The following is a 27,373-nucleotide window of genomic DNA, read 5'->3' on the forward strand; positions in this document are numbered from 1 at the left end:
CATAAAAGGCCCAAAAGTAGTCAGTGGGTATGGCCCAATTCTGCCCCTTCTCCAAAACAGTTGGACTAATCCTCCCATCATTAGCCTATGAAATTACTCAGTCCATAAAAACTAACTATGCCATATTTCTGGACTTCTTGCCTTCTGAGATGGTCCATCCTCTGTCTGTGGAGTGTGTTTCCTTCAGAGCCACTCTGGCCTTTTGAGTCGGACCACAATCTACCTATGGAATGTGTATCTCTCTAAATAAATCCACTTCTTACCTATCACTTTGTCTCTCACTGAATCCATTCTGAGATAAGACAGAAGAACCTGAGCTTCATTAAGTCCTGAGAACAGGTGTGTGATCTCAATTAAGACAACGGGTTCAAGCCCCAATCTGAGTTGTGCCGCTTCATCGTCATTTGTATGAGTGACAGGGCATTCGACTCAGCGGAAGCATACTATTCTTCTTGTAGTTTATAAGGTTGAATATGGGTAAAAGGGTTTGGATGGAAGCTGCTTATACAAAGTAGACTGTGACATTGCTCACCAGGACCCTTACTTTTTCTAAGCTCTGCCCTGTGCTGCAAGATTGGAAGTCTGAAAATGACATTTTCTAAACTCCCTTGACAGCAGAGTTCCAGTTGGGTTTCTGCAAATCAGAGGCACTTGCACACAGTTTGGAAAGCATGGCGGAAAGCACAGGAGAGGCCACCATGCTCCTCTTGTGCTACTGTAAGCAGACAGGGTAGGGAGTCTCCAGAGAAAGAACCAAGCATGATTTCTTGACATAAGAGAAGACATTTTTGGCTTAATCCATTTTGTGATCTAAACCTGGCCACAATGCTTGTCCCTGAACAGGTCTCAGTAGTTAATGATTTTAAGGGAAGTGAAGAAGTGCAGGAAAAAGCAAAAGCAGTCAAGAAACAATAGTTCAGTGATCAATTAGCCCTAGTTCCTCCTCAAGGGAAATATATAGTAATCTGATACATGTCTTTGAGTTCGGCAGGAACTAAGGCCCCCACTTAGGGGGACAGAAGGATGATGTTGACCCTCATGACTTCTATCAACTAAAGCCTGGACTCTGGACCTTTGCCCCAATTCTATGCTGAATTCTCCTTTGCTCAAGCTCCTTTATGAATATGCAGGTATCCTTAGCTTAAAACTTCCCCAGTTTTGCTGTTTGAGGAGACACTGCTTTGGGAAAGATCCCTGGTGTTTTCACTTGCTGCAAATAGATCCTTTCTCCTGATCTATTGACTTGGCTGTGTCTCTTGGCTTGACATCCACCAAGAGGCAAATCCAGTTTCTGGTAACACTATCAGGTAGATCAAAGAGGGAAACTTTTGAAAGGGCTTTGGGAGAGTTCCTGCTAATCTCCTACAAGGGTTGGTTTCCCTGTGGTTTCTGAACTTCTGGATTTATTGAAAGCTAGCAACAGTTCTTTCTGACCTACTCACCCCTACCTCTCCCTTCCAACAGTTTTGTAAGCATGTTATTCCCTGTGTTAAATTCCTTCTTGCCTGAAATATCTAGAGTAGATTCTGCTTCCCTGTCTGAATCCTAACTAAACTTAATGGGTAAAGTGCTAGGCACTCAAGAATTATTAGCTCTTATTAACTATTACTTAGGTCTAAGGGAATAGGAAAACTGAGAAGCATACCTATTTGTTTTCTTACCTCATCAGATTTTCTTTTTTCATTTTCCAGTTCTTTAAGTTGGGCCTTTTGTTGCTGAAGTTTGATTTGTTGCTGAGAACTGGTCATTTCCAGTAGATTCTCTTTTTCCTGTAAGATTTTCACTTGCTTCTGTAGCTCATTCATATTCTGATCTAGGAGTTTCCTTAAGGCAATTAATGTATATTAAATCACACTGTGAATTGCAAAGCTTTGCAAAAGAAACTCTTTGACCTAGAATTGTTAGACTGGGCACAGGGGAATTTTTTTGTTCAGTGAGATAAAGTAGCGGTCCGTAATGGGCCAACATCAAAGCAACCTCCTTTGTGATGGAAGCTTTTCTTAGTTTTCTCTTTCCTGAAAACTACCCTAAGAAGAAATAACTGTCCTTATTTCAATGAGAAGGGAACTCGCCAACAACCAACTCATTGGAAAAGACCCTGATGCTAGGAAAGATTGAAGGCAAAAAGGATAAGAGGGTGGCACGGGATGAGAAGGCTGAATAGCATCAGGGCTCTAATTCTGAATTCTATAGTCCTTGTGCTTGTCCACACTGCTTTATGAGTTGAATCCCTTCATCTCCTTGCTTTAATAAAGGGCTGTCAGTTACAAACACTTGATACTAATGCACATGTGTTAACACTGCTATAACGTTCTCCTTCACTCTTAAGAAAAAAGTCCAAATTCTTTTTTGGACTTGTGGGATCTTAGTTCTCCAACCAGGGATTGAACCTGGGTCCTTGGCAGTGAAAGCATGGAGTTCTAACCACTGGACCACCAGGGAATTCCCCCAAATTTTTTAATATGACTTGTGAGCTAACTTACCTTTCTAGCTCCATTTTCTTGCCACTTCCTCTACCCCCAAACATTTTGTTCCAGGCAAAACGAAAATTTTTCACTTCTCCAAACAAGTCATCCTCCACATTTATTAATCCCCTGCAACTCCAGCCTTGTCCCTATCCTCTTCCAGGTCTTCCTTTAACTGGTATTTTCTACTTAGCCTTCCCGTAACAACTACTTTACTCTCAACTTGCATAGTTTTCTTTGAGGAAGGCTTTCTTGAGCTTCCTGGACCTAACTAGGTGTCCCTGCTGTGTGTTACCTGAGCATACTAAATCTCCCTTAGTATAACCCTTCTCATACTTCGTTATAGTTGCAAAGTCTTAACGTGTCAGGATGGTGGTGGTGGTGGTTAAGTCACTGAGATGTGTCCGACTCTCTGTGACCCCACGACTGCAGCCCACCAGGCTCCTCTGTCAGTGGGATTTCCCAGGCAAGACTGCAGTGGGCTGCCGTTTCTCCGTGGGATCTTCCTGACCTAGGGATCTAACTCACGTCTCCTGCATTGGCAGGTGGATCCTTTACTGTTGAGCCACCAGGGAAGCCCCATGTGTCGGGATGTTAATTACAAAATATTTTATATCAGCAAAAAGTCTAAAAACATTTTATACAAATTATGATATGGCTATGTAACAAAATGCTATATGATTATTTAATATTATGAAACCATAAATCCATAACAGAAAAATAGATGGAAAAGCACAATATTTGGATATTAAACATATTTCTATTTAAACAGTAGGTGTCAAAGATAAATTTTAAAATTACTGTAAACTACATGTATTTTACAGGGCTTCCCAGGTGGCATAGCAGTAAAAAAAAATCCACCTACCTACCAATGCAGGAGACCTAAGAGAGGAAGGTTTAATCCCTGGGTCGAGAAGATTCCCTGGAGTAGGAAATGGCAACCCACTCCAGTATTCTTACCTGGAAAATTCCATGGACAGGGGAGCTGGGCGGGCTACAGTTCACATGGTTGCAAAGAATCAGACACGACTGAGCGAGTGAGGACACACACCTGTGGCAAACTTCCTCGGGTTCTCTTGAACCTGGAGCTGATCGTGTTATTTGTCCCTTGACTTAGAAGTTTGTTTACCATTCATTATTTTTGTTTTCCCTCATTGTATGTTTGTCCTAGGGCTTTCTCTAACTTTGTGAGCAGTGCTTTAAAAGGTGTGCTTATTGTAGTTTATTCAGGAACTAGCTGTATTAAAACAGGAGAAGGGTGTCATCTTGGTAGAAGCAGCAGTGAGACAAGTATTTTTCTATCGGACCTGAGTGAATCCATTATTCACTCAAACATTCATTTATTCGCTTACTCAAACAGTCATTTATTTACAACATATTTGCTAAGCACCTACTGAGTGTCAGGCTCTATGCTAGAGGTTTCTTTTCTCTTTGAAATGTGCTGAGAAGCAGCATGTGGGATCTTCGTTCCCAGACCAGGGATCTAACCTGCGACCCCTGCAGTGGAAGCATGGAGTCTTAACTGTTGTTACCTCCAGGGAAGTCTTATACTAGAGGTTTCAATTAGAGCTGAAAGTAAAGCTTCTGAGCTTAACAATTTATGTGAATGGCTATATATCTTTTCAGTAGTTAAAACTACTAAGTAGCTTCTTAAGACACATGTTCTGAATGCCACAGAAGTGCCAATATTTATATTGTCTAAATTTTAAAGTTTTACTAATCTTTATCAATTTTGCCAGCTACATTTTTTATGGAGTAGTAACATACATATGACAATATGCCCATGACTTGAAGTTTAGGGTATATAAGATCATTTTAGTAAGAATCCTAATAATAATCAAAACCCTTCTAGAAAAAAACATGACAGCTCTTAACTACTATCAGCATGTGAATGATTAAGATGCCTATGAAGTACTCGGATCTTCTTTAAAGAAAATCAGCTGATAAATACAAAATAGCAACCACATTCTACTCTGCATTTTGCGCCAATCGTGTTAAGAGTTAGAAAAGCAGATCCCAGGGGATCATATTTCATAGGTAATCCATTCATTCAAGAAGATTTGCTGGTGTACCAAGCATGTTCCAGAACAAGAAATAATCCCTGCCCTTGAGAATTCCACACTCTAGTATGAAAGGCAAGCAAGAAAATAAACAATCAGAATATAGTGATACATATATATATACACACACACACACAATACACATATACATATATATCACCACGTATAGATGTGGGGCTTCCCAGGTGGTGCTAGTAGCAAAGAACCCACCTACCAAAGCAGCAGATGTAAGAGATGCAGGTTCAACCCCTGGGTTGGGAAGATGCCCTGGAGGAGGGCATGGCAACCCACTCCAGTATTCTTGCCTAGAGAATCCCATGGACAGAGAAGCCTGGCAGGCTACAGTCCATAGGGTCACAAAGAGTCGAACACAATTGAAGCCATTTAGCACGTACATACACACACATATATATACATATATATATATGCAGTTTTGTAATTGAGTTTACTTCAGTGGGGACACAGAGGAAATGCAGTGGTAAACTGACACTGCTCGTAAACTCAGGGGTGGTTAGCCCACAGAAAAATGACGTCTTTGCTCCTCTTACCTCTTCTGTTGTTCTTCCTGATACTGTTGCTTTATTTTAGCTTCATTTTCTATTGCTTCTTTTATCCTTTCCTCTAATTGCTTCTTCTCCAAAATACAAGCGTCTGTCAGATTGACTTTATGAGCATGTTCTAACTTCTCCTGCAGATCCAAAATCTTAAGTGAAAAGAATTTACAAATAAAACTTTAAGTGTGACTTATTTTCCAATTAGGGAAATACCATATAGATAGCAAACAATAGTACCAACATAAAAATCTCATCTGAAGAGTATGACTAGATTTAATTTTTAAATTAAATTACTTAATTGTTGCAATATGCAATAGGTTCACATGATTTAGTTTGTGTGGGTAAACTAAGCTACAAAATCTCCTTTCCAATCTTATATTGTCTTCTTTCCAGTTTTCCTCCACCAAATAGGTAATCACTGGTATTAGTTTCTTGTCCACCCTTTTAGAGGTTGATTTATGTTTATATAAACAAATACTGGGGCTTCCCAGGTGACTCAGTGGTAAAGAATCTGCCTGCAATGCAGGAGACACAGGAGACTTGGGTTCGATCCCTGGGTTGGGAAGATCCCCTGGAAGAGGAAATGGTAACCCACTCCAGTATTTTTGCCTGGAAAATCCCATGGACAGAAGAACCAAGAGGGCTACAGTCCATGGAATTGCAAAGAGTCGGACATGACTGAAGTGACTGAGCACGCATGATGCCTCCTGATACACGTGTGCAGCAGAATGCAGCAGAATTCCCCTACTTTTTATGCCTAGTAGTAGAAGTGTTGGGTTGGTTAAAGTTATATATACAACTTTAACTTAACTAGATACTAATGCCAAATTGCTTTCTGAAGTGTCTATACTAGTTTACTCTTCCAACTGCAGTCAGAATATGTGATCCTGTTGCACAAAATCCAGTACCAATATTTATATTGTCTAAATTTCAAAATTTTACTAATCTTTATCAATTTTGCCAGTTACTTTTTTAATGGAGTAATAACAGACATATGACAATATGCCCATAACTTGCACATACTCAGTGAAGTTTTACTTACATAACCACCACCTTAGACCAAGATAAAGAATCCTTCCAGCACCATAGACGATTTCCTCATGTTCCCCTCATAAGGATATCCACTATTCTATCACCATAGCTTAGTTTTGTCTATTCTTAAACCTCATATAAATGAAATTACATAGTATGAACTCTTTTGTGCTGGCTTCTTTAGCTCAACATTGAGTTTTTGAGTTTAAGACAGATTGCTATCATCTAATTTTGATGTTTGCTTTATGTGGTTTGATGAAATGATTTATTTTTTACATGAGATTTGACTCTCAGACAAACCCACCAAGAAATTGTGCAAGTGTTACATACTTCTGCCACCTGGTGTTAGGCAGGCTAAAATGCAGGGGTAACATTTCAAAAGGGTTCATTTCTTAACACCTATCCCTCCAAAAATTACAAACTAAAAATCATAGACAATCCAAGTGACAGGAGACTAAGTCCTTTACAATTTGAAAGTATACAATGAAAGTAATTTTATCTCAGATTTACTGGAACCGTAGGAACTGGTGACATCAAAAGAGGAAAGCATGGGAGAGTAAAAAAACCCCTAGAATTTTATCATTTGCACTGTATCTATTTCTTAAAATCCTCAGGGAAACAGAATTTCAGTAGTAGTATCCAGGGCATGATATTTATTAAGTGTGAGGATAATTACCTTGTCCTCTGCATCAGCAACTTTAGATTTCTCCTGAGCCAGCATTTCCTGTAGGTTGTTCTGTGATTTAATGCTCTGAGCCTGTTTAAGTACTTCCAGCTCCAGTTCCCTGATTTTCTGCTGACAGTGCTTCCACTCAGCCGTGAGTGAACAGCACATCTTTGAGCTGTCTAATAACTTTTCCTGGGCCTGCTTGAGTTCAATTTTGATCTAGAGGTGGGTAATAAAGACAAGTGACAAAAATAAGCACGGGATGAATGTGAATGTGAGCCAAAATAAGCAGCTTTCAAAGAAGTGTAGTCTCCCCCAAGAGCTGACAAATACCAATGTCATGTGGCTGGTTACCTCTCTGGAGCTTCTGGCAGCTTGACAAAGGAATTTTCCTAAGAGTTTCTATACATGCGTGGTCTAAATAGTTTCCATCCTCCCACCCCCTACCCCCAGTCTACTCCAAGCTGGCTTTCAATCCCACTGCTTCACGAAACTATTTTTGCTAAGGGCACTACTGACCTTCCCATTGCCAGAATTTAAGTCCCATGGGCAACTGACCTGTGAGTAGCAGTTCCTTCCTCCATCTCAGAAAGTTCTCCTCTCTTAGTCTGTGATACCCACCTCTCCTGGTTTTCATTTACCACTGCTGTTGCTTCTTGGTTTCTTTCGTAGACTATTCTAGTGAATTCAACTTCTGAATATTAGTGGACTGTTCTAGGCCTTCCCTGTAAGTGATGCATTCTCTCTCTAGATTCATTTTCATGATTTAAAAATACCACATTTACGCCAATATATGCCAAAGTGGAACACCTGGATTCTGCCCATATCTCCAAAACTGTCCTCTCAGTCTCCCTGATTTCAGTAAAGGATGCCACCACCCAAGCATTTGTTCAGGCTACTGACCTGAGAGCCACCCTCGAGCCTTCCTCTTCCACCGTCGTACGTCTGTTCAGCATGTGCTATCACTCCACCCCTACAACACACCTCGCGTCCATCTCTGTCATCTGTGTCACCACCTCTGCTAGATCATCATCATCTCCAGCCTGGACCACACCAATAGCACTGGTTGCACCACCTCCATTTTTAGTCCCTTCTAATCTGTTATCCACACTGCAGCCAGTGTTCTTTTAAAAACAGAAGTTGAACTGTACTTCCTGAGTGGTATGTGCATGTGTGCTCATGCCCAGTCCTGTCTGACTCTTTGCAACCCCATGGACTGTAGCCCGCCAGGCTCCTCCACCCATGGGATTCTCCAGGCAAGAGTAGTGGAGTGGGTTGCCACTCCCTTCTCCAGGGGATCTTCCCAACCCAGAGATCGAACCCATGTCTCCTGCATTGCAGGCAGATTCTTTATTTCTGAGCCACTGGGGAAGCCTTCTGAGTGGTTCATTTCACAATAAAATGGTTTAAAAGCAACACATTTGCATTCTGGTTCCTTAGCCAGTCTTATAAGCATGACGAATATCAGCCAGAGGCCCAGAGTTCAAACATCTCTGAGTGGATTTTTAAAGTTCTATGTTTGCAAAGCTGAGTTTCTAAAGTGCCCCAAACTGAAGAGAAGGAAAGACAGAAATAGGCCTGGTACTAAATTCTGACTCTGCAATTTGTCAGCTTTGCCACCTTGAACAATTTTCTCATCCATAAAATGCTGACCCTTCAGGACCGGGAGGTTTATAATAGATAAAGTGGACAAACTGTCACTATAAGGTAGTTGGCTATTGCATATAACTCTGCTTAGGTGCCTGGGCTAAGGCATCAGCCCAAAGACTGAAGTCTTATCAATGAAATGGCCAAAATTTTACTCTATCATGAAGGAGATTCAAAACAAGAAAAAGTACCTTCTCATTTTATCAAGCTATCATTTACCCATCCCTGAAGGACCTGTTCATTAATCAACAAATACTGATATTTATAGAGTGCCAACCATATTTAAGATGTTATGATCTGTTGCTCTGGTCATTGTACCTTGACAAAGGTGTAGTCAGAGTGGACAATTAAAATGATCTAAGAGAGGTGTTTGAAGGGAAAGGTAAAAGGCTGTCTTGAAATGTGAGAAAGACTTGGAATTTGATTTCAAACTACAAAGGCTTGAGAGAATATGATATTTAGTATTCTAAAAACTGTGAATGAAGAGGATAGGGAAGAAGTGTATCCAAACAATTCTGGAATTCTAGACCTCTCTAGAAGGGCTTTTCTAAAAGTTTGAGATAAATGACTGTTTTCCTCTATATCACCCCTACTAGACTGTGAGCTCCTAAAAAGTAGGGACCTTTCTTAATCCATTTTTATGTCACTTTTTAAATAAGGTCATTGATCCTGCCACATGAGGGGTGGCAAGCTTTATATATAAAGAGCCAGACAGTAAATATTTTAGCCTCTGTGGGCCACATGGTCTCTTGTCAGAACTACTTACATTTGCTGTTGCAATGCAAAGGCAGCCATCAATAATATGTGAAAGAACAGGTATGGCTGTGTGCCAATAAAACTTTATTTACAGAAATAAAAGGCAAGTCAAATCCTGCCTATGGATTTTACCTATAGGCCAAAGTTTGCTGACCCCTGCACCAGGGGATAAGAATTGCGTCAATTTTGCCTATCATTAAATCTTCAGTATTGACGAGATGGCCTGCCTTGTGTTAAGACTGATGCTCAATAAATATTTGTTGAATGTTGAACTCCAGAATCTTAAATAGGGGCTTACAGAAACTAGGTCCCTAATATATGTTTACAGAATTGAACCATAATTAAAAGGAAATACCATTTTACATGGTGGTTCAGTCTGAACATTTTGTAGTTCATAAAATTTAGATGAATCTGTGGGTGGCAGTTCTATACAGATCATTGTAAAATAAGCGAGTTTGGGGGATGTTCCTCTAACTTTTTGATACACTCACATCAAGAAGAACAACTTTTCTCTCTCATGGTTTGTACCTTGGGGCCATTGATATTTGATTCAACCAATAATAATGAATGCACCTAGGGGCTTCCCTGGAGGTCCAGTGGTTAAGACTTTGCCTTCCAATGCAGGGAGTACAGGTTTGATCTCTGGTCGAGGAGCTAAGATCCTACATGCCTTGGGGCCAAGAAACCAAAGGTAAAACAGAAGCAATACTGTAATAAATTCAATAAAGGCATTTTAAATGGTCCACATAAAAATAATCTTTTAAAAAATGAATGCACCTACTAGGAATAAATATGTCCAGAGAGAGAACCAGGGAAGTGCTACCAGAGATTTGGTTCAGGTCATCGAAATTATTAAGTGCTAAATGTCCTAGGTAATGATTTAAAAAAACTTAAAAGTTTTTCACATTTACAGCACACACCTTTTAGCAGCAGAGAAACAACTGAAGTGTGCATCTACTTGGTAAAGAGAAGTTGAAGGATGGAGTTACCAGATCGCTGACGCTGTCTACCCATCTGGGGACTCAATCATAAATTACCAAGTTGCAGAAGTTAGATTCCTTCATTCCTGGGGTCAGTTGAGCAATTGAGACCCTTAAATGAAGGATACCCCCACTTGAATTACCTTAATGCTTTCTTCCTGAAGTAAACTATTATGTTGCTTTAAGTCAGAGTTCTTTCCTCGCTCATATCGAAGCTCTTTTTCTGCTGAGCTGCATAGAGTCTGGAGCCGGTGCAAATTCTGGTGAAGTTGTTGTACCTCCTCTTGCTGGTATTTCAGTTTTTCTCCAGATGATGGATACTAAAAGAAACGTTTTACCAGGGAAACATGGACAATTTGAAAGAATGTTGGTAAAACATGGGTTCCAGCTGTCAGAATGTGATTAGTCACGAGTAAATGTTTTTGGAGTTAGCTTCACTATAATCAATTATTCTTTTTACATGCGTGGCTAGTTGTACGTGTTCATATTATTTAACTCAGAGTGAAAATATTGAAGAAGTTATGTGAACAAAAGCAATTAAGAATAGAAAATTAAATTTCTTATTTTTCACATTAATGAAGGGTAACAGAAGTGTGGACAGTTTTAGAGCAAAACATGCTTTAAACGGGGAGTACAGGGCTTCCCTGGTGGCTCAGAAGTAAAGAATCTGCCTGCCACTGCAGGAGACACAGGTTCGACCTCTGCTCTGAGAAGATCCCACATGCCTGGAGCAACTATTGAGCCTGTACTCTAGAACCCAGGAGCCACGACTAGTGAAGCCCACACACCCTAGAGCCCGTGTTCCTCAACAAGAGAAGCCACTGCATGAGAAACCCGCACACCACGACTAGAGTGTATCCCCTACTTGCCACAACCAGAGAAAAGCCCTCACAGCAACGAAGACCCAACACAGTCAAAAATAAAGAAATAAATAAAATTCTAAAAATACAAACTATCAATACATGAAGGAGTGTGAACGTGTGTGTGGAAGCTATGTGCCTGTGTGCACGTACATGTGCACACGTTTGCTTGTGTGTAGTGTCTGCTGGTAAAGGGAAAGAGGATGTTTAGCAAGAGATACTAAATTCCTAGGCTTCCTTATCGCTTTCCTTTTACTCCATGATGATTCCCCTTCAGTTACTTTTGAACAACACACTCTCCTGCCAGGCCTCTCTGGCACAATAAAACTCGTGACCAAAGGAGGAATTATTTAGATTTTTCTAAAAGGTAGGCACATATAGGTGTGCTGAGTAGATAAAGAATTCGACCTTATTCAGTTCAATTGATAAGATACTAACTGTTCCCTGAGTCCTGGTCCAGTGTGTTTCCTGTTCAAGACTTTCTGATAAGGTCACATCATTATTCTAGTTTATCTTGCTATAACAGAATTGCCACAGTGAATTCCCCAAGTCCTTGTTAGCCTTTTGGTTCTGGTCTTGGGTTAGTCAAAAAGGCAATCTGGATCCAACTTGTTTGTCTTAGAGCTGCAAGTGTCTAAGATCCCTAGTTAGCTTGCTATGGATAAATGCACTGTTATCTAAACATGGTCAAGTGATGTTTATTCATTGTTACAGAAGAATAACTGATGGACATTCTAATTTTATCTAGTAGTCTAGAAGATTTGGTTTAATGTAAATGTATCCCCACGACTCAGATCTATTCTAGGGGAGTATTACATTAAAGTTTTGAACAGGGCAAGCCTAAGGGTCAATTCCAGATAAATTCACCACAATAATCTAAGAGAGGGGTTTCCTTGGTAGCTCAGATGGTACAGAATCTGCCGGCAATGCAGGAGACCTGGGTCGAACCTTGGGTCGGGAAGTTCCCCTGGAAAAGGGAATGGCTAACCACTCCAGTATTCTTTTTTTTTTCACTCCAATATTATTGCCTGAAAAATTCCATGGACAGAGGAGCCTGACAGGCTACAGTCCACGGGATCGAAAAGAGTCAGACATGACTGAGTGACTAACACTTTTATTTTCAATCTAAGACAGACACCTTGGGAAGGCTTTTGGGAGCAAGCTTGCCAGCCTTCCTTAGAAAATTAGCTTGACGTGAGAACTATATGCTTTCTGTGAGTCTGTCAGCAAGAGGAAGCAGATGACAAAACAGTTAAAAGGTCAGGCTGTAATGGAGACAGACCCAGGTTCCACCACAAAGTGTCATACTAGGCCAATTATTTAACCTCTCTAAAGCCTCAGTTTCTTCATCTATATAGTGGCAACAATAATATTCCTGCCTCATTGTATTGCTTAATACACACAGAGTATTAAGTAAAGTGCCTAGGGCATAGTGAAAAATGCGAAACTACATATTAAATCTACAAAATTAAGACAATTAACAGTGGTTCAAATGTGTTTCAAGAATAGTGGGAAAGTAATATCTAGAACTCAGCTATTGCAACCTCACCTGGAATAGTGTTGAACAACAGAAATTAAGCCCTAAAGGTCATTAGCAGCCACAAATGATGTCACAAAAGATATATGAGCAATACAGCTCACATACTTACTCATAATAGAAACGCTCACAATTTTTTTTTACTATGTATTTGCCATTTATAAGCATTCTTTAAAGTTTAGGTGTTTATAGCTACCTAAATTTGCATGTTATGAGATTAATAAACTACAGCACACAGGGAAAGTAGCAAAGTACCAGCACCATAATCTTGCAACATCAGTGAAGTCTAAAAACCACACACACACACACACACACACACAAGAACTAAAAAGTAGAACAATCTATAGCTATCATATGCTCAAAGAGCTACATACACAGAAAGAGGTTCTGAAATTATCACTGCACAGTGCACTGTAGACAAAAATCTGACTAAAATATATTTTCTGGGACTTTACCAGTAGTTCAGTGTATAAGACTCCATGCTCCCAATACAGGGGGCCCAGATTCGATCCCTGGTTGAGGAACTAAGATTCCACATATTGCAACTAGAGAGGCTGCATGCTGCAATGAAGACCCGTGCAGGCAAACAAACAAAAGTAATTTTAAAAATGGTAAATATTAAAAATGTATTTTCTTCCTTGCTTGCTTAAAGAAGTAAATAAAATATTATGTGCGTGAATGTTTTGGGAAATGTGAATCTTAAAACACAAATATGTTATTTTTTTCCCACGAGGCCCATATCTACCTCATTTACTATTGTATGTACCTTAACATGGGGCCTGGCACATCACAGATACTCAGTTAATACTGGTTGAATAAATGAATGAGAAAAACGTATACTTCTTTCAATACCAGATTCACTGTTATGGAAGAAAATTACTGTTTCTGTGGCTATACAGTATATAGATTTCTTCATTCACAAAATGGCTATTTCCCCAGATTTCTCATAGAATTCTTATACATTTAATAGTTTTTCACACACACCACCACCAAGTATTGAGAAAAGATTCTTCAAGTAATGGGAAAGGGTAAATTAGAGAAAATTAATAAATTACACTTCATGGCAAACAGATGGGGAAACAATGGAAACAGTGACAGACTTTATTTTTTGGGGGGCCCCAAAATCACTGCAGATGATGACTGCAGCCATGAAATTAAAAGACTCTTGCTCCTTGGAGGAAAAGCTATGACAAACCTAGACAGCGTATTAAAAAGCAGAGACATTACTTTACTGACAAAGGTCCGTCTAGTCAAAGCTATAGTTTTTCCAGTAGTCATGTAAGGATGTGAGAGTTGGACCATAGAGAAGGCTGAGCGCTGAAGAATTGATGCTTTTGAACTGTGGTGTTGGAGAAGACTCTTGAGCGTCCCTTGGACTGCAAGGAGATCCAACCAATGAATCCTAAAGGAAATCAATCATGAATATTCATCGTAAGGACTGATGCTGAAGCTGAAACTCCAATACTTTGGCCATCTGATGCGAAAAACTGACTCCTTGGAAAAGACCCTGATGCTGGGAAAGACTGAAGGCGGGAGGAGAAGGGGGCGACAGAGGATAAGATGGTTGGATGGCCTCACCTACTCAATGGACATGAGTTTGAGCAAGCTCTGGGAGTTGGTGATGGACAGGGAAGCCTGGTGTGCTGCAGTCCACGGAGTCGCAAAGAGTCAGACACAACTGAACTGAACTGAATAAATTAAGCAAGGTGTTAGTTCTCATATTCTAGATTTTATTATTCTAAAAGTTCACTGATCATTTTAAGCTCATAAGTAAACTTTAATCATCTTTGTGACCACAGTGTTCAGCCTCCACTCAAGCCTCCTACACTGGCCCACTGTCCAATAAAAGGCTCGTCTGGGTATGAAAATTCAACTTCTTTTTGACTCTGTGATGTCATACTTCCTTGTGGTCTTCTGAACAAATCCAGTGACTTCCTTCTCATTCAAAGGTATCTGAATCTCCTTCTCAGGTATATATTTTCCTGGTTTACGATGATTTGACTGTTTTTCACTCTATAGCCAAACCTCTATTCAAGTATGTTTTTGACTTCTTTTATTAATACGCTTCCTTGTTTTCTTGGACGTCCCTGGTGGCTCAGACAGTAAAGTGTCTGTCTACAAGGTGGGAGACCCAGGTTCAAGCCCTTGGGTGGGAAGATCTCCTTGAAAAGGAAATGGCAACCCACTCCAGTACTCTTGCCCGGGAAATCCCATGGACAGAGAAGCCTACAGTCCATGGGGTCACAAAGAGTCGGACACAACTGAGAGACTTCACTTTCTTTCTTTCTTGTTTTCTAAATGTATACTGAATCACTCCTCAAATGTATATTATCAGTTTTTTGAAGTTGGTTTACTTATAAGTTGGTTTACTTTTGAGATACTCCTTCTGTGGATCTCAAAATAATTCCTAGAAAGGTGTGTGTAGGGAAATCTTAATTTGTACAAGAGGGAATCAGTAGAACTGAGGTAAAAGAATTGAGATATAGCCACTCCTTTTATTTCTCCTGCAAGCAGACTGTTAATAAATAGCAACTGTTTATTGTTCCGTTGCTCAATCATGTCTGACTCTTTGCAACCCCATGGACTGCAGCATGCCAGGCTTCCCTGTCGTTCACTATCTCCCAGAGTCTGCTCAAATTCATGTCCACTGAGTCAGTGATGCCATCCAACCATCTCATCCTCTGTCACCCCCTTCTCCTCCTGCCCTCAATCTTTCTCAGCATAAGGTCTTTTCCAATGAGTTGGCTCTTCACATCAGGCAGCCAATTATTGGAACTTCAGCTTCAGCATCAGTCTTTCCAATGAATATTCAGGGTTGGTTTCCTTTAGGATTTACTGGTTTGGTCTCCTTGCTGTTCAAAGGACTCTCAAGAGTCTTCTCTAGCACCACAGTTCGAAAGCGTCAATTCTTTGGCACTCAGCCTTCTTTATGGTCCAACTCTCACATCTGTGTATGACTACTGGAAAAACCATGGCTTTGGCTATATGGACCTTTGTTGGCAAAGTGATATGTCTACTTTTTAATACACTGTCTAGGTTTGTCTAGGTTTTCTTCCAAGGAGCAAGCATCTTTTGATTTCAGGGCTGCAGTCATCGCCCACAGTGACTTTGGAGCCTAAGAAAATAGTCTGTAACTGTTTTCATTGTTTCCCCATTTATTTGCCATGAAGTGATGGGACTGGATGCCATGATCTTAGTTTTTTGAATGTTGAGTTTTAAGCTAGCTTTTTCACTCTCCTCTTTAAATAGCTATAGCCATATTTCAAAGAATTTCAAGTCTGTGGCCTTTCCCCCACCAAAACAATGTGTTTTGTATATCAAGCTAGGTACCAGGAACACAAAATGTGGCACAAATCCTGCTGTCCCCTATTCTACTTGCCTAGCGCCGACAATGACAATCAGCATTCTTTCCTGCTGAGAATTGGCGGAGCCTAAGAACCCTTTATAATGAAATGCATCAATGAATGGGCTCAGCTGAGATTTTGATTGCTACTTTATTAACATTGGGGGCATGGTTATGATATTGCTCAACAGATATGTGTTAACAGTGATATTAAAAATTAAACCTCTATCCACAGCTGATCAGAGGAGATGGAGCCAGTCAGACCCCATGTTTATCACACCTACCTGGGCACTACTGTCTTCTGAGGTATCCCCAGAGCTCTGAGACTGAAGAAGGCTCTGATTCATAAGGCTCAGCTCTTCTCTGAGCCTCATAACTTCCTCAGGCTGCAAGGTCAACTGCTGTTCTTCGCCTCTCATTTCTTGGTTCTGCTGTGAGTCCTCCTCCTTCTGTCCCTCTCTTGGAAAAGTGCCCTCCTTTACTGCCTTCTCTGGAACTTCCTTCTGCTTATTTTCTCCTAGTTCGGGACTTAGCACAAATATAATAATAAAAAAACTATCAAAATGCTCCTTATAGTAGCAGAATATGGAGGAAAAATATGTACCAGTGAAGAAAGTGCTGCAAGCAAGATTTTTGACCTGAATTCTACAGCGGAGCAGTTGCCTTATGCTTGGAAATACACTTTTAAAACAAATCAGTCGTATCCTTTTTACTCATATTCAGGGAAACGACCCATCATAGGTTTTTGTCTACAGGTGTAGACAAATAACCAGTTTAGTGAATTTTTCACTTTTTCAACTTTTAGTATGGCACTGGGCAGATATAGCTTATAAAGATTTTTTTTTTAAATCACTCAATAAGCACCAGGCACTTTGGCAGGCATTAGGGCTACAATAGGACAAAATCCTGTCCCTAAGGAGCTTACAATTTAGTGAGAAATAAGGACAAGTTAACAAGTGATTATATTAAGCTGCTGCTGCTGCTGCTAAGTCACATCAGTTGTGTCCGACTCTGTGCGACCCCAGAGATGGCAGCCCACCAGGCTCTGCCGTCCCTGGGATTCTCCAGGCAAGAACACTGGAGTGGGTTGCCATTTCCTTCTCCAGTGCATGAAAGTGAAAACTGAAAGTGAAGTGTCTGACTCTTCGCGACCCCATGGACTGCAGCCTACCAGGCTCCTCCATCCATGGGATTTTCCAGGCAAGAGTACTGGAGTGGGTTGCCATTGCCTTCTCCTATATTAAGCCAGTAATAAGTAATTGGAGGCCTGATGGATGAGCTGGTACAGGCTAGGCAGATGTAAAGGTAGGGATATGTGCATACTTGCCTGTGTGTATATATATGTTGAAGATGGGGGATGTTGGAAGACTTCATAAATAAGATAAGTAAAAGCCCAGAGGCAAAAGAGAGAGTGTGCTTTAGGAAGATTATTTGGAGTCTGTGTGTCAGGGAAGTCAGTTGAGAGATTGTTGTGATCTGCCTACTAACCAACAGTGACTAGAATAGGATGGTGAGGATGAAAAGGCAGAATGGGTCTTAGAGAGATATTTAGAAGATGATATTGATAAGATCTGTCATTTATTGGGTGTGGCAGGTGAGGGAGAAAAGGGAACAATGAGTGACACCTGGATTTCTGACAGGAACAAATGAGCAAGTGGATGGTAGCCCAAGAAGACAGAATGTAGGTATACACTGGAGAGATGCTTGGGGTGAAGATTACAGATACAGAGGAATGTGAGCAGAAACCCTGGGATTAAATGAGCCAGGGAGAAGGAGGAAAGTAAGAGGAAGAGGATCAATCTAGATAGAAGCCTAAAGACTTGTGAGGAACAAGCAGAGGAAACGGGCCTGAAGAGCAAGCTCAGAAGCCAGAGTAGGGGGAGGAAAACCAAAAGGCTGTGAGCCACTGAAGCCAAGGGAGGGAACATACCTTCCATGGTTAGAGAGTGTGAATGAAAAGTGAACACAAACAAGTCCATTTTGTTTTTATTCCATTAATCTTAAGTTTGTTTCCAGTACCTCGGGGTCTAGCACAAGATGCTTCATAAGTTATAGATGGTGCTCAAATTCTCTAAGAAGGCAATTTGGCAATGCAGATCAACAGCCATAAACATGTTCGGATCTTTTGGCTGAATAACGGCATTCCATTGAATTTGCTGGTATAAAATAGTTGGCAAGAAGAAAAAAGCTGAATATATAATAATGCTCATGACCACAGTATTTAAAACAGTGATTAAGTGGAGACACAGAAATGGCTAAGATGATTAAAGATAAACCAACTTGAAAGTGGTATGTAGACTATTCATCAACATTAAATACTTATTAAAGTAAAATGGTGGAACAATGAATAATATATATGTATTGTGTGTAAACATCATACATATGGGAAAGGTATATACAGAAAAAAACTGGAAAAGAATACAGGAAAAATTGTATCTATGGAGTTTTTTTCCCTTTTAAAATTCATTTAATATTGTATGGAAAAGAATTAAATAATTTACCTTGAACTCAGCAGTTTTTTTAAAGGTAATATATTCAAATGATTAAAAACATGAGATAAAGAGTAAAGCGTTTTAAAAATAAATTTCTGATAAAATAATGATTCCTTCCATCCTCTGTAAACTCTTTTCTTTTTCTTACTCTTAAAGGAAGCTGAAGACTGGGAAAATGCAAACATATACCTAATATTTTCTAAAAATGGAAAGACTAACTTCTGCATTCAGGAAGATAAAGTAGACATACTTTTCCCTATTTTTCCCAACAAGTACAACTAAAAACTCTGGACATTATATCTAAAACAAATATAAGAAGACTCTGAAAAGTAGGAAGAAGTAGAATCAGCTAGGGAACTCAGGACTTGAAGAATGACATGTCTATGAGTTTCCTGGGTTTTATTGTAGCTGTGTATATTCAAGATTTAGTGCTAAAGAAGCTGGCAACCCAGACAACACCAAGAAGCATAGATGAAAGGCTTTTTACTCTGTACAGAGGGCCAGGAAACAGACATGCAAGCAAGAAAGAAAACTTTTGGACATTATCCACTTTACCCCAGCCAAATGTCATTAAAAAAAAAACAAAACAAAACTGTGGTTTACCTCACTCATGTCAGCAAAGGTCAAGATGGGAGCCCAAATTTCTACCTTCACCAGGTATAAGAAGGTACCTCAACTCCTCTGCTGGGGATAGGGTCAAAGGCCAGTGGGAAGCAGGGGTTTTCATCCCTTCCAGGTAGTACTAGACATGGGGAATATGGACTTCCACCCATACCTGGAAGTAAGGAGGTACCTTTCTGTCTATTGGGGTAGTTTCAGAGGAGGCCTAGTTGAGGGTTAGGACTTTCACCACTGCCCTGCTCATGATATCATGGGGGCCAAGTAGAGAGCATGAACAGGACATCCCTCCCATCACAGTCACTGCAGTACAAGTATGGGCCTAGTGAGGAGCAGCAGTTTCTAGCATTACCAGCAGTAATGAGGAGTCCTTCTTTCCTTGGGTGTTCATAGAGGCTGAGTGGGGAACCTAGGCTTGTAACCTGGGGTAGTGATGAGACAATATACTCCTCCATGTCACCTGCCCCAGAGTGGCATCAGAAGAAGCCAGCTAAACAGAAGGTTAAATAAAACAAGATGTAGAGTTTTATAATATAATACCCAAAATATTCACATTTCATTCTAAAATTATTCATCATACCAAGAACCAGAAATCTCAACTTGAATGAGACAAGGCAACAATAGATGACAAACCAAGATATCAGGATTATTTAACAAATATTTTAAATCAGATCTCATAAAATAATCCAAAGAGCAATTATGAAGCATTTGAAACAAATGAAAAGGTAGAAAGTGTGAACAGAACTAGAAAGTCTCAGTAAAGAAATAGAAGATATAGGAAAAAAACAAAATGGAAATTTAAAACTGAAAAATACAATAGCCAAAAATTGAAAACTCATTGGATAGAATCTATAGAAGAATGGAGGAGGCAGAGAAAAGAATCAGTGAGCTTGAAAACAGAACAATACAAATTACCCAATCTGAAAAACAGAGAGAAAATAGACCGGGAGGAAAAGAGGGGAAAAAAGTGCCTCTGGGAACTGTGAGACTATAGCAAAAGATCTAATGCATTTGTTATTGGATCTTGGAAAGAGAGAATAGGTAGGGCTGAAAACGTACATAGAGAAATAATGGCTACAGCCTTCCCCAGACATAAGCTGAGATTCAAGAAGCTGATTGAGCTCCAAACAAGATAAACCTAAAGAAATCCATACCAAAATGCATCAAAGTCAAATTTCTGAAAAACAAAGGCAAGAGAAACTTGAAAGGAACAGGAGAGAAACACTAGGGAAAGACAGTTCAAATGACAGCAGGCTTCTCATCAGAAATCACAGAGATCAAGAAAGAATTTGCATAACATTTTTCAAATGCTGAAAGAGAAAAGAAGTGCTGATCCAGAATTCTATACCCAGGGAAAATATTCTTCAGGAATGAAGAAGAAATCAAGACATTCTCAGATGAAGAAAAATCAAAAGAATTTGCCACTAGCAGAAGTACTCTAAAAGAAAGGCTAAAGGAAACTCTCTATACACATAGGAAATGATTAAAAAAGGCACACTGGAACATCAGGAAGGAAGGAAGTATAGAAAGAGTAAAAATCTGGATAAATACATTTTCCTTCTCCTTTTGAGGGGCTTCTCTGGTGGCTCAGATGCTAAAGAATCTGCCTGCAGTGCAGGAGACCCAGGTTCAATCCCTGGGTTGGGAAGATCCCCAGGAGACGGGCATGGCAACCCACTCCAATATCATTGCCTGGAGAATTCCATGGACAGAGGAGCCTGGTGGGCTCCTCACAAAGAGTCAGAAATGACTGAGCAACTTTCACTTTCACTTTTTCCACTTCTGAGTTTCCTAAATTCTGTATAATCGATGAAGCAAAAGTTATAGCACTGTTTGATGTGGTTCTAAATGTGTGTTGAGAAAAATTTTAAGACAATTGTAAATAGGGGAGGGTAAAGGGACACGACTGTAGCTCAGATCATGAACTCCTTATTGCCAAATTCAGACTTAAACTGAAGAAAGTAGGGATAACCACTAGACCATTCAGGTTCGACCTAAATCAAATCCCTTATGAATATACAGTGGAAGTGAGAAATAGATTTAAGGGACTAGTTCTGATAGACAGAGAGCCTGATGAACTATGGACGGAGGTTCGTGACATTGTATAGGAGACAGGGATCAAGACCATCCCCATGGAAAAGAAATGCAAAAAGGCAAAACGGTTGTCTGAGGAGGCCTTACAAATAGCTCTGAAAAGAAGAGAAGCTAAAAGTAAAGGAGAAAGGAAAGATATTCCCATTTGAATGCAGAGTTCCAAAGAATAGCCAGGAGAGATAAGAAAGCCTTCCTTGGTGATCAATGCAAAGAAATAGAGGAAAACAACAGAATGGGAAAGACTAGAGATCTCCTCAAGAAAATTAGAGATACCAAGGGAACATTTCATGCAAAGATGGCCTCAATGAAGGACAGAAATGGTATGGACCTAACAGAAGCAGAAGATATTAAGAAGAGGTGGTAAGAATACACAGAAGAACTGTGCAAAAGAGATCTTCACGACCCAGATAATCACAATGGTGTAATCACTCACCTAGAGCCAGACATCCTGGAATGTGAAGTAAAGTGGGCCTTAGAAAGCATCACTACGAACAAAGCTAGTGGAGGTGATGGAATTCCAGTTGAGCTGTCTCAAATCCTGAAAGATGATGCTGTGAAAGTGCTGCACTCAATATGCCAGCAAATTTGGAAAACTCAGCAGTGGCCACAGCACTGGAAAAGGTCCGTTTTCATTCCAGTCCCTAAGAAAGGCAATCCGAAAGAATGCTCAAATTACCGCACAATTGCACTCATCTCACACGCTAGTAAAATAATGCTCAAAATTCTCCAAGCCAGGCTTCAGCAATACGTGAACTGTGAACTTCCAGATGTTCAAGCTAGTATTAGAAAAGGCAGAGAAACCAGAGATCAAATTGCCAATATCCGCTGGATCATCAAAAAAGCAAGAGAGTTCCAGAAAAACATCTATTTCTGTTTTATTGACTATGCCAAAGTCTTCGACTGTGTGGATCACAATAAACTGTGGAAAATTCTGAAGGAGATGGAAATACCAGACCATCTGACCTGCCTCTTGAGAAACCTGTATGCAGGTCAGGAAGCAACAGTTAGAACCGGACATGGGACAACAGACTGGTTCCAAATAGGCAAAGAAGTACGTCAAGGCTGTATATTGTCACCCTGCTTATTTAACTTATATGCAGAGTACATCATGAGAAATGCTGGGCTGGAAGAAGCACAAGCTGGAATCAAGTTTGCCGGGAGAAATATCAATAACCTCAGATATGAAGATGACACCACCCTTATGGCAGAGAGTGAAGAGGAACTAAAAAGCCTCCTGATGAAAGTGAAAGAGGAGAGTGAAAAAGTTGGCTTAAAGCTCAACATTCAGAAAACTAAGATCATGGCATCTGGTCCCATCACCTCATGGGAAATAGATGGGGAGACAATGGAAACAGTGTCAGACTTTATTTTTGGGGGCTCCAAAATCACTGCAGATGGTGATTGCAGCCATGAAATTAAAAGATGCTTACTCCTTGGAAGGAAAGTTATGACCAACCTAGACAGCATATTGAAAAGCAGAGACATTACTTTGCCAACAAAGGTCCATCTGGTCAAGGCTATGGTTTTTCCAGTGGTCATGTATGGATGTGAGTGTTGGACTGTGAAGAAAGCTGAGGGCCGAAAAATTGATGCTTTTGAACTATGGTGTTGGAGAAGACTCTTGAGAGTCCCTTGGACTGCGAGGAGATCCAACCAGTCCATCCTGAAGGAGATCAGTCCTCGGTGTTCATTGGAAGGACTGATGCTGAAGCTGAAACTCCCAATACTTTGGCCACCTGATGTGAAGAGCTGACTCATTGGAAAAGACCCTGATGCTGGGAGGGATTGGGGGCAGGAGGAGAAGGGGACGACGGAGGATGAGACGGCTGGATGGCATCACTGACTCGATGGGCATGAGTTTGAGTAAACTCCGGGAGTTTGTAACGGACAGGGAGGCCTGGCGTGCTGCAATTCATGGGGTAGCAAAGAGTCAGACACGACTGAGCAACTGAACTGAACTGAACTGAAAGGGACATAAAGGGAGGTAAAGTTTCTACATTTCATTCAAATTGGTAAAATTGTGTGTATGTATGTATGTGTGTGTAAAACAATGTAGAGCAACCAATGTAAAGTTATGAAAAGAAGTACACTCAAGAACACTATAAAAATCAAAGTAGAATTATTAAAAAGTGTTCAAATAACTCATAGGAAGGCAGAAAAGAGAAAACTGATACAAACAACAGAGAGAACGAATAGAGAAGCAAAAATGAAAAAATAGCAAACTTAAGCTCTAATAGATCGAAAATTATATATAAATAGCCTAACCACACCAATTAAAACAGACTGGCTGAGTGGATTAAAAAATAAGACCTAACTATATGATGTTTACAAAAACTCATCTCAAATGTAGTAATAAAAGCAAGTGGAAGGCAAAAAGATGAAAAAGATATATCATGCAAATGTTAATAAAAAGAAAACAAGAGAATCTATATTAACATCAGATAAAATGGATTTCAAAAATAAGAAAAGTAAAAGAAAGAGAGGAGGACATTACAGATAAAAGGGTTAGTCTAGATTTCTCCATCAGCCTGGAAGGACGTTGCGGTTGAGCCGCCGAGAAGAAGAACTACCATGTCCACTGCTTTGGCAAAACCTCACATGCGTGGCCTCCTGGCCAAACGTCTGCGATTTCATATTGTTGGAGCATTCATGGTCTCCCTGGGGTTTGCAACTTTCTATAAGTTTGCTGTGGCTGAACGAATAAAGAAGGCATATGCAGATTTCTACAGAAATTATGATTCCATGAAAGATTTTGAGGAGATGAGGAAGGCTGGTATTTTTCAGAGTGCAAAGTGATTTGGAATATAAAGAATTTCTTGGGTTGAGTTCCATGGAAGTTTGTCACTTTCCTGTGTTCCTGAACTATGAAACTATGACTATCTGGGGTGAGAAATAGTCTCTCAATAAAGAAACAATTAACAACAACAACAACAAAAAGGGTTAGTCTACCAAGAAGACATAGGAATCCTAAAATGTGTATGCACCAAACAACAAAGCTACAAAAGTAAAAACTGAATAACTAAAAGGAGAAATAAACAAATCACAATTACAGTTGGAGATTTTAACAATCCTTTTGCAAAAACTGATAGGACAACTAGATAGAAAATCAGCTATATCAGTTGACAATAAGAGAGCATTTGATAAAATGTAAAAATTTATGATAAAATCTTAAAGAAACAGAAATATAACTTCTTTAATTTGACCAAAATCCAACAGCTAACGTTATATTAATGGTGAAAACCAAATGCCTTCCTGATAAGATTGGAAACAAGACAGAGAGATTCATATTCACTACTTTTATTCAACATACTGCTGCAAGTCCTAGTTAATGTAAGTTGGCTAAGAAGGAAATAAAAGGCATACAGATTGGAAAAGATGAAATAATCTGAAATGTCATGATTTTCAGATAACATAATTGTCTATGAAGGAAATTCCAAGGAATCTTAAAAAAAAAAAAAACCTAGAACAAATAAGCAAGTTCAGTGAGGTCACAGAATGCAGCATAAATAATTGTTATTTCTGTATATTAGCAATGAACATATAAATACTGAAATTTCAAGTACTATTTACAATTGGTCAGAAAAGTATAAAATAATTAGGTATATATACACAAAACATGTATGAATCTCGTCTGATGAAAACTATAATATACTAATAAAAAAAAGGAAAAGAATATATCTAAATCTAAACATAAATGTAGGAAATACTGTGTCCACGGATTGCAGGATTATTCATAGGAAAGATGTCAATTCTCCCTACATTGATATGCAGATTTAAAACAATTTGTATCAAAATTCCAGTCAGATGTTTTACAGCTACAGATAAGATTATTCCAGCATTATATGAAAAGGCAAAGGAACTAGAAAGCTAAACGATTTTGAAAAGGAATAAACATAATTAGTCTATCCAATTTCAAAATTTGTTATATAGCTATAGTAATCAAGATTGTGTGATATTAGTGGAGGAATAGACACACAGATCAATGGAATAGAATTAGAGAAACCAGAAACAGAAGCTCACAATCATGTCTAACTCATTTTTGTCAAAGATGTGAAAGCAATTCAATGAAGACAGTATTTTTAAGAAATGATGCTAAAGCAACTGAATATCTATAGGCAAAAAAAGAGAATCCCATCTAAGTCTCATACCTTATAGAGAAATTAACTCAAAATAGATCATGAGCTTAAATGCAAACTATAAAACATAGGAGAAAATATTCAAAATTTAAGGTGAGGCAAAGAATTCTTAGATTTAACGTCAAAAATACTTTTGATCTGTAAAAGGGAAATTTGATACCTCATCAAAATTAAAATTTTTTTGCTCTGAGAAAACCTTGTTAAGAGGATGAAAAGACAGGGCATAGACTGGGAAGAATATTTGCAAGTCACATCACCAACAAAGAAACTAGAATCTAGAATTTAAAAAGAACTCTCAAAATTTAACATTAACAAAACAAATCCAGTTAGAAAATAGGCAAAACATATCAAAGGAGACTTCACTAAAGAGGATACACAGATGTACACAAAAAGATGTTACACATTAGGAAAATGCAAATTAAAACTACAATGGGATATTACTACATGCCTATTAGAACGGCTAAAATTTAAAAGTGATAACACCAAATGCTAGTGAGGATACAGAGAAACTGGGTCACTTATACATACCTAGTGGGAATGTAAAATGATACAGTCATTCCGGAAAAAGTTCAGCAAATTATTTTAAAAAGACTAATTAAAGCTAAGTTATCCAAAATTGCACTGCTGGGGATTTATCCCAGGGGAAAAAATAATATGTTCCCATAAAACTTGAATATTTACAGCAGCTTTATTAACAATAGCCAGAACTGGAAATAACCCAGGTGTCCTTCAATGGATGAAAGCTTAAAAAAGAATCTGTGATATAGCCATACCAAGGATATACTACTCAGCAATGAAAAGTATCCAACTATTGATATATGCAATAACCCAGATGAATCTCTAGAGAATTATGTTGAGTGAAAAAAGTCAACCCTAAAATACTACTTATTATATAGTTACATTTATATAACATTCTTGAAAAGAAAAACTTACAGAAATGGAGAATAGACTAGTTAGAATTAGAATAGAACAGGGCCAGGGGTTAAGGAAGCGGTGAAGTAGGAGGGAAGTGGGGGTGGCTATAAAAGGACAACATGAGGTATGCTCAGAGTGCTGGAAACGCTCTGTATCTTGACTGTATCATTGTCAATATCCAGATTATGATACTGTACTACAGTTTTTAAGAGGTTACCATTGGGGGAAACTGGCAAAGCATAAACGGGGATTGCTATTATTTTTTACAACTGCATGTGGATACACAATTGTCTCAAAAGTTAAGTTAAAAAAATGAAAAATCTATAAACTGGCCATTTATTATTTATGAAGGTGCTTGATTTGTCATATAATAACTTAATAATATATCATAATAATTTATTTATTATGAATAATAAACAGTAAATTTAGCCAGACCTAATATGGTTTCCGGGGGAAGGCAATGGCACCCCACTCCAGTACTCCTGCCTGGAAAATCCCATGGACTGAGGAGCCTGGTAGGCTGCAGTCCATGGGGTCGCTAAGAGTAGGACATGACTGAGTGACTTCACTTTCATGCATTGGAGAAGGAAATGGCAACCCACTCCAGTATTCTTGCCTGGAGAATCCCAGGGACCGGGGAGCCTGGTGGGCTGCCGTCTATGGGGTCGCACAGAGTCGGACATGACTGAAGTGACTTAGTAGAATATGGTTTCCTTCTATAATTACATTGTGGCCATGCAGTCACAGGAGGAGAGAAGCTGCCTTCATTATATTTCCATAGTTTCAAGTTTAGATGGTCCTCCTCTTAGGCAGGTCCATGAGACGTGCCTGTAAACCCTTGTTTCGAGCACAGCAGACAGTGAGTCTTCTCTGACTTGGAGGAAATGAGCAGTTCTTCCCCAGGGACAATCTTGGGATAATGCCATTTTACATCTTTATGAATAGTCTGGATAAATTATTTACATTCATATGAATTAATTAAGGAGAACTGCAATACCCAAGAATATGGGAATTTAATTTAAAGTAATCTTAATATATTAAGACAAAGATTCATTAAAATAAATGCTCTCCAAAAAGAAAACACTTTATCTTTTTAAAAGGTATAAGAGAAAATATGACTTGGAAATCAAAAGAAAACTGAACAGGTTTTTAAAAGTAATACAGGAACTTCCCTGCTGGCCCAGGGGTTGACTCTGTGCTTCCACTGCAGGTAAGCA

General features: G+C 39.3%; 1 protein-coding gene across 5 annotated transcripts in view; it reads right to left on the reverse strand.

Annotated features, from left to right (window-relative positions):
• The window catches only part of CCDC30 (coiled-coil domain containing 30), a 116,639-nt gene that overhangs the window by 22,609 nt on the left and 66,657 nt on the right, over positions 1-27,373 (reverse strand). For all 5 annotated transcript variants that reach the window (XM_043461681.1, XM_043461682.1, XM_043461680.1 and 2 more), the window contains exons 10-13: positions 10,305-10,481; positions 6,788-6,997; positions 5,074-5,228; positions 1,662-1,824 (exon numbers count right to left, since the gene is read on the reverse strand). In XM_043461681.1, the coding sequence (XP_043317616.1) occupies positions 1,662-1,824; positions 5,074-5,228; positions 6,788-6,997; positions 10,305-10,481 (705 nt within the window). The remainder of the gene's footprint in view (positions 1-1,661; positions 1,825-5,073; positions 5,229-6,787; positions 6,998-10,304; positions 10,482-27,373) is intronic.

Source organism: Cervus canadensis, chromosome 2 (assembly GCF_019320065.1).
Source record: "Cervus canadensis isolate Bull #8, Minnesota chromosome 2, ASM1932006v1, whole genome shotgun sequence".
Lineage (NCBI taxonomy): Eukaryota > Metazoa > Chordata > Mammalia > Artiodactyla > Cervidae > Cervus > Cervus canadensis.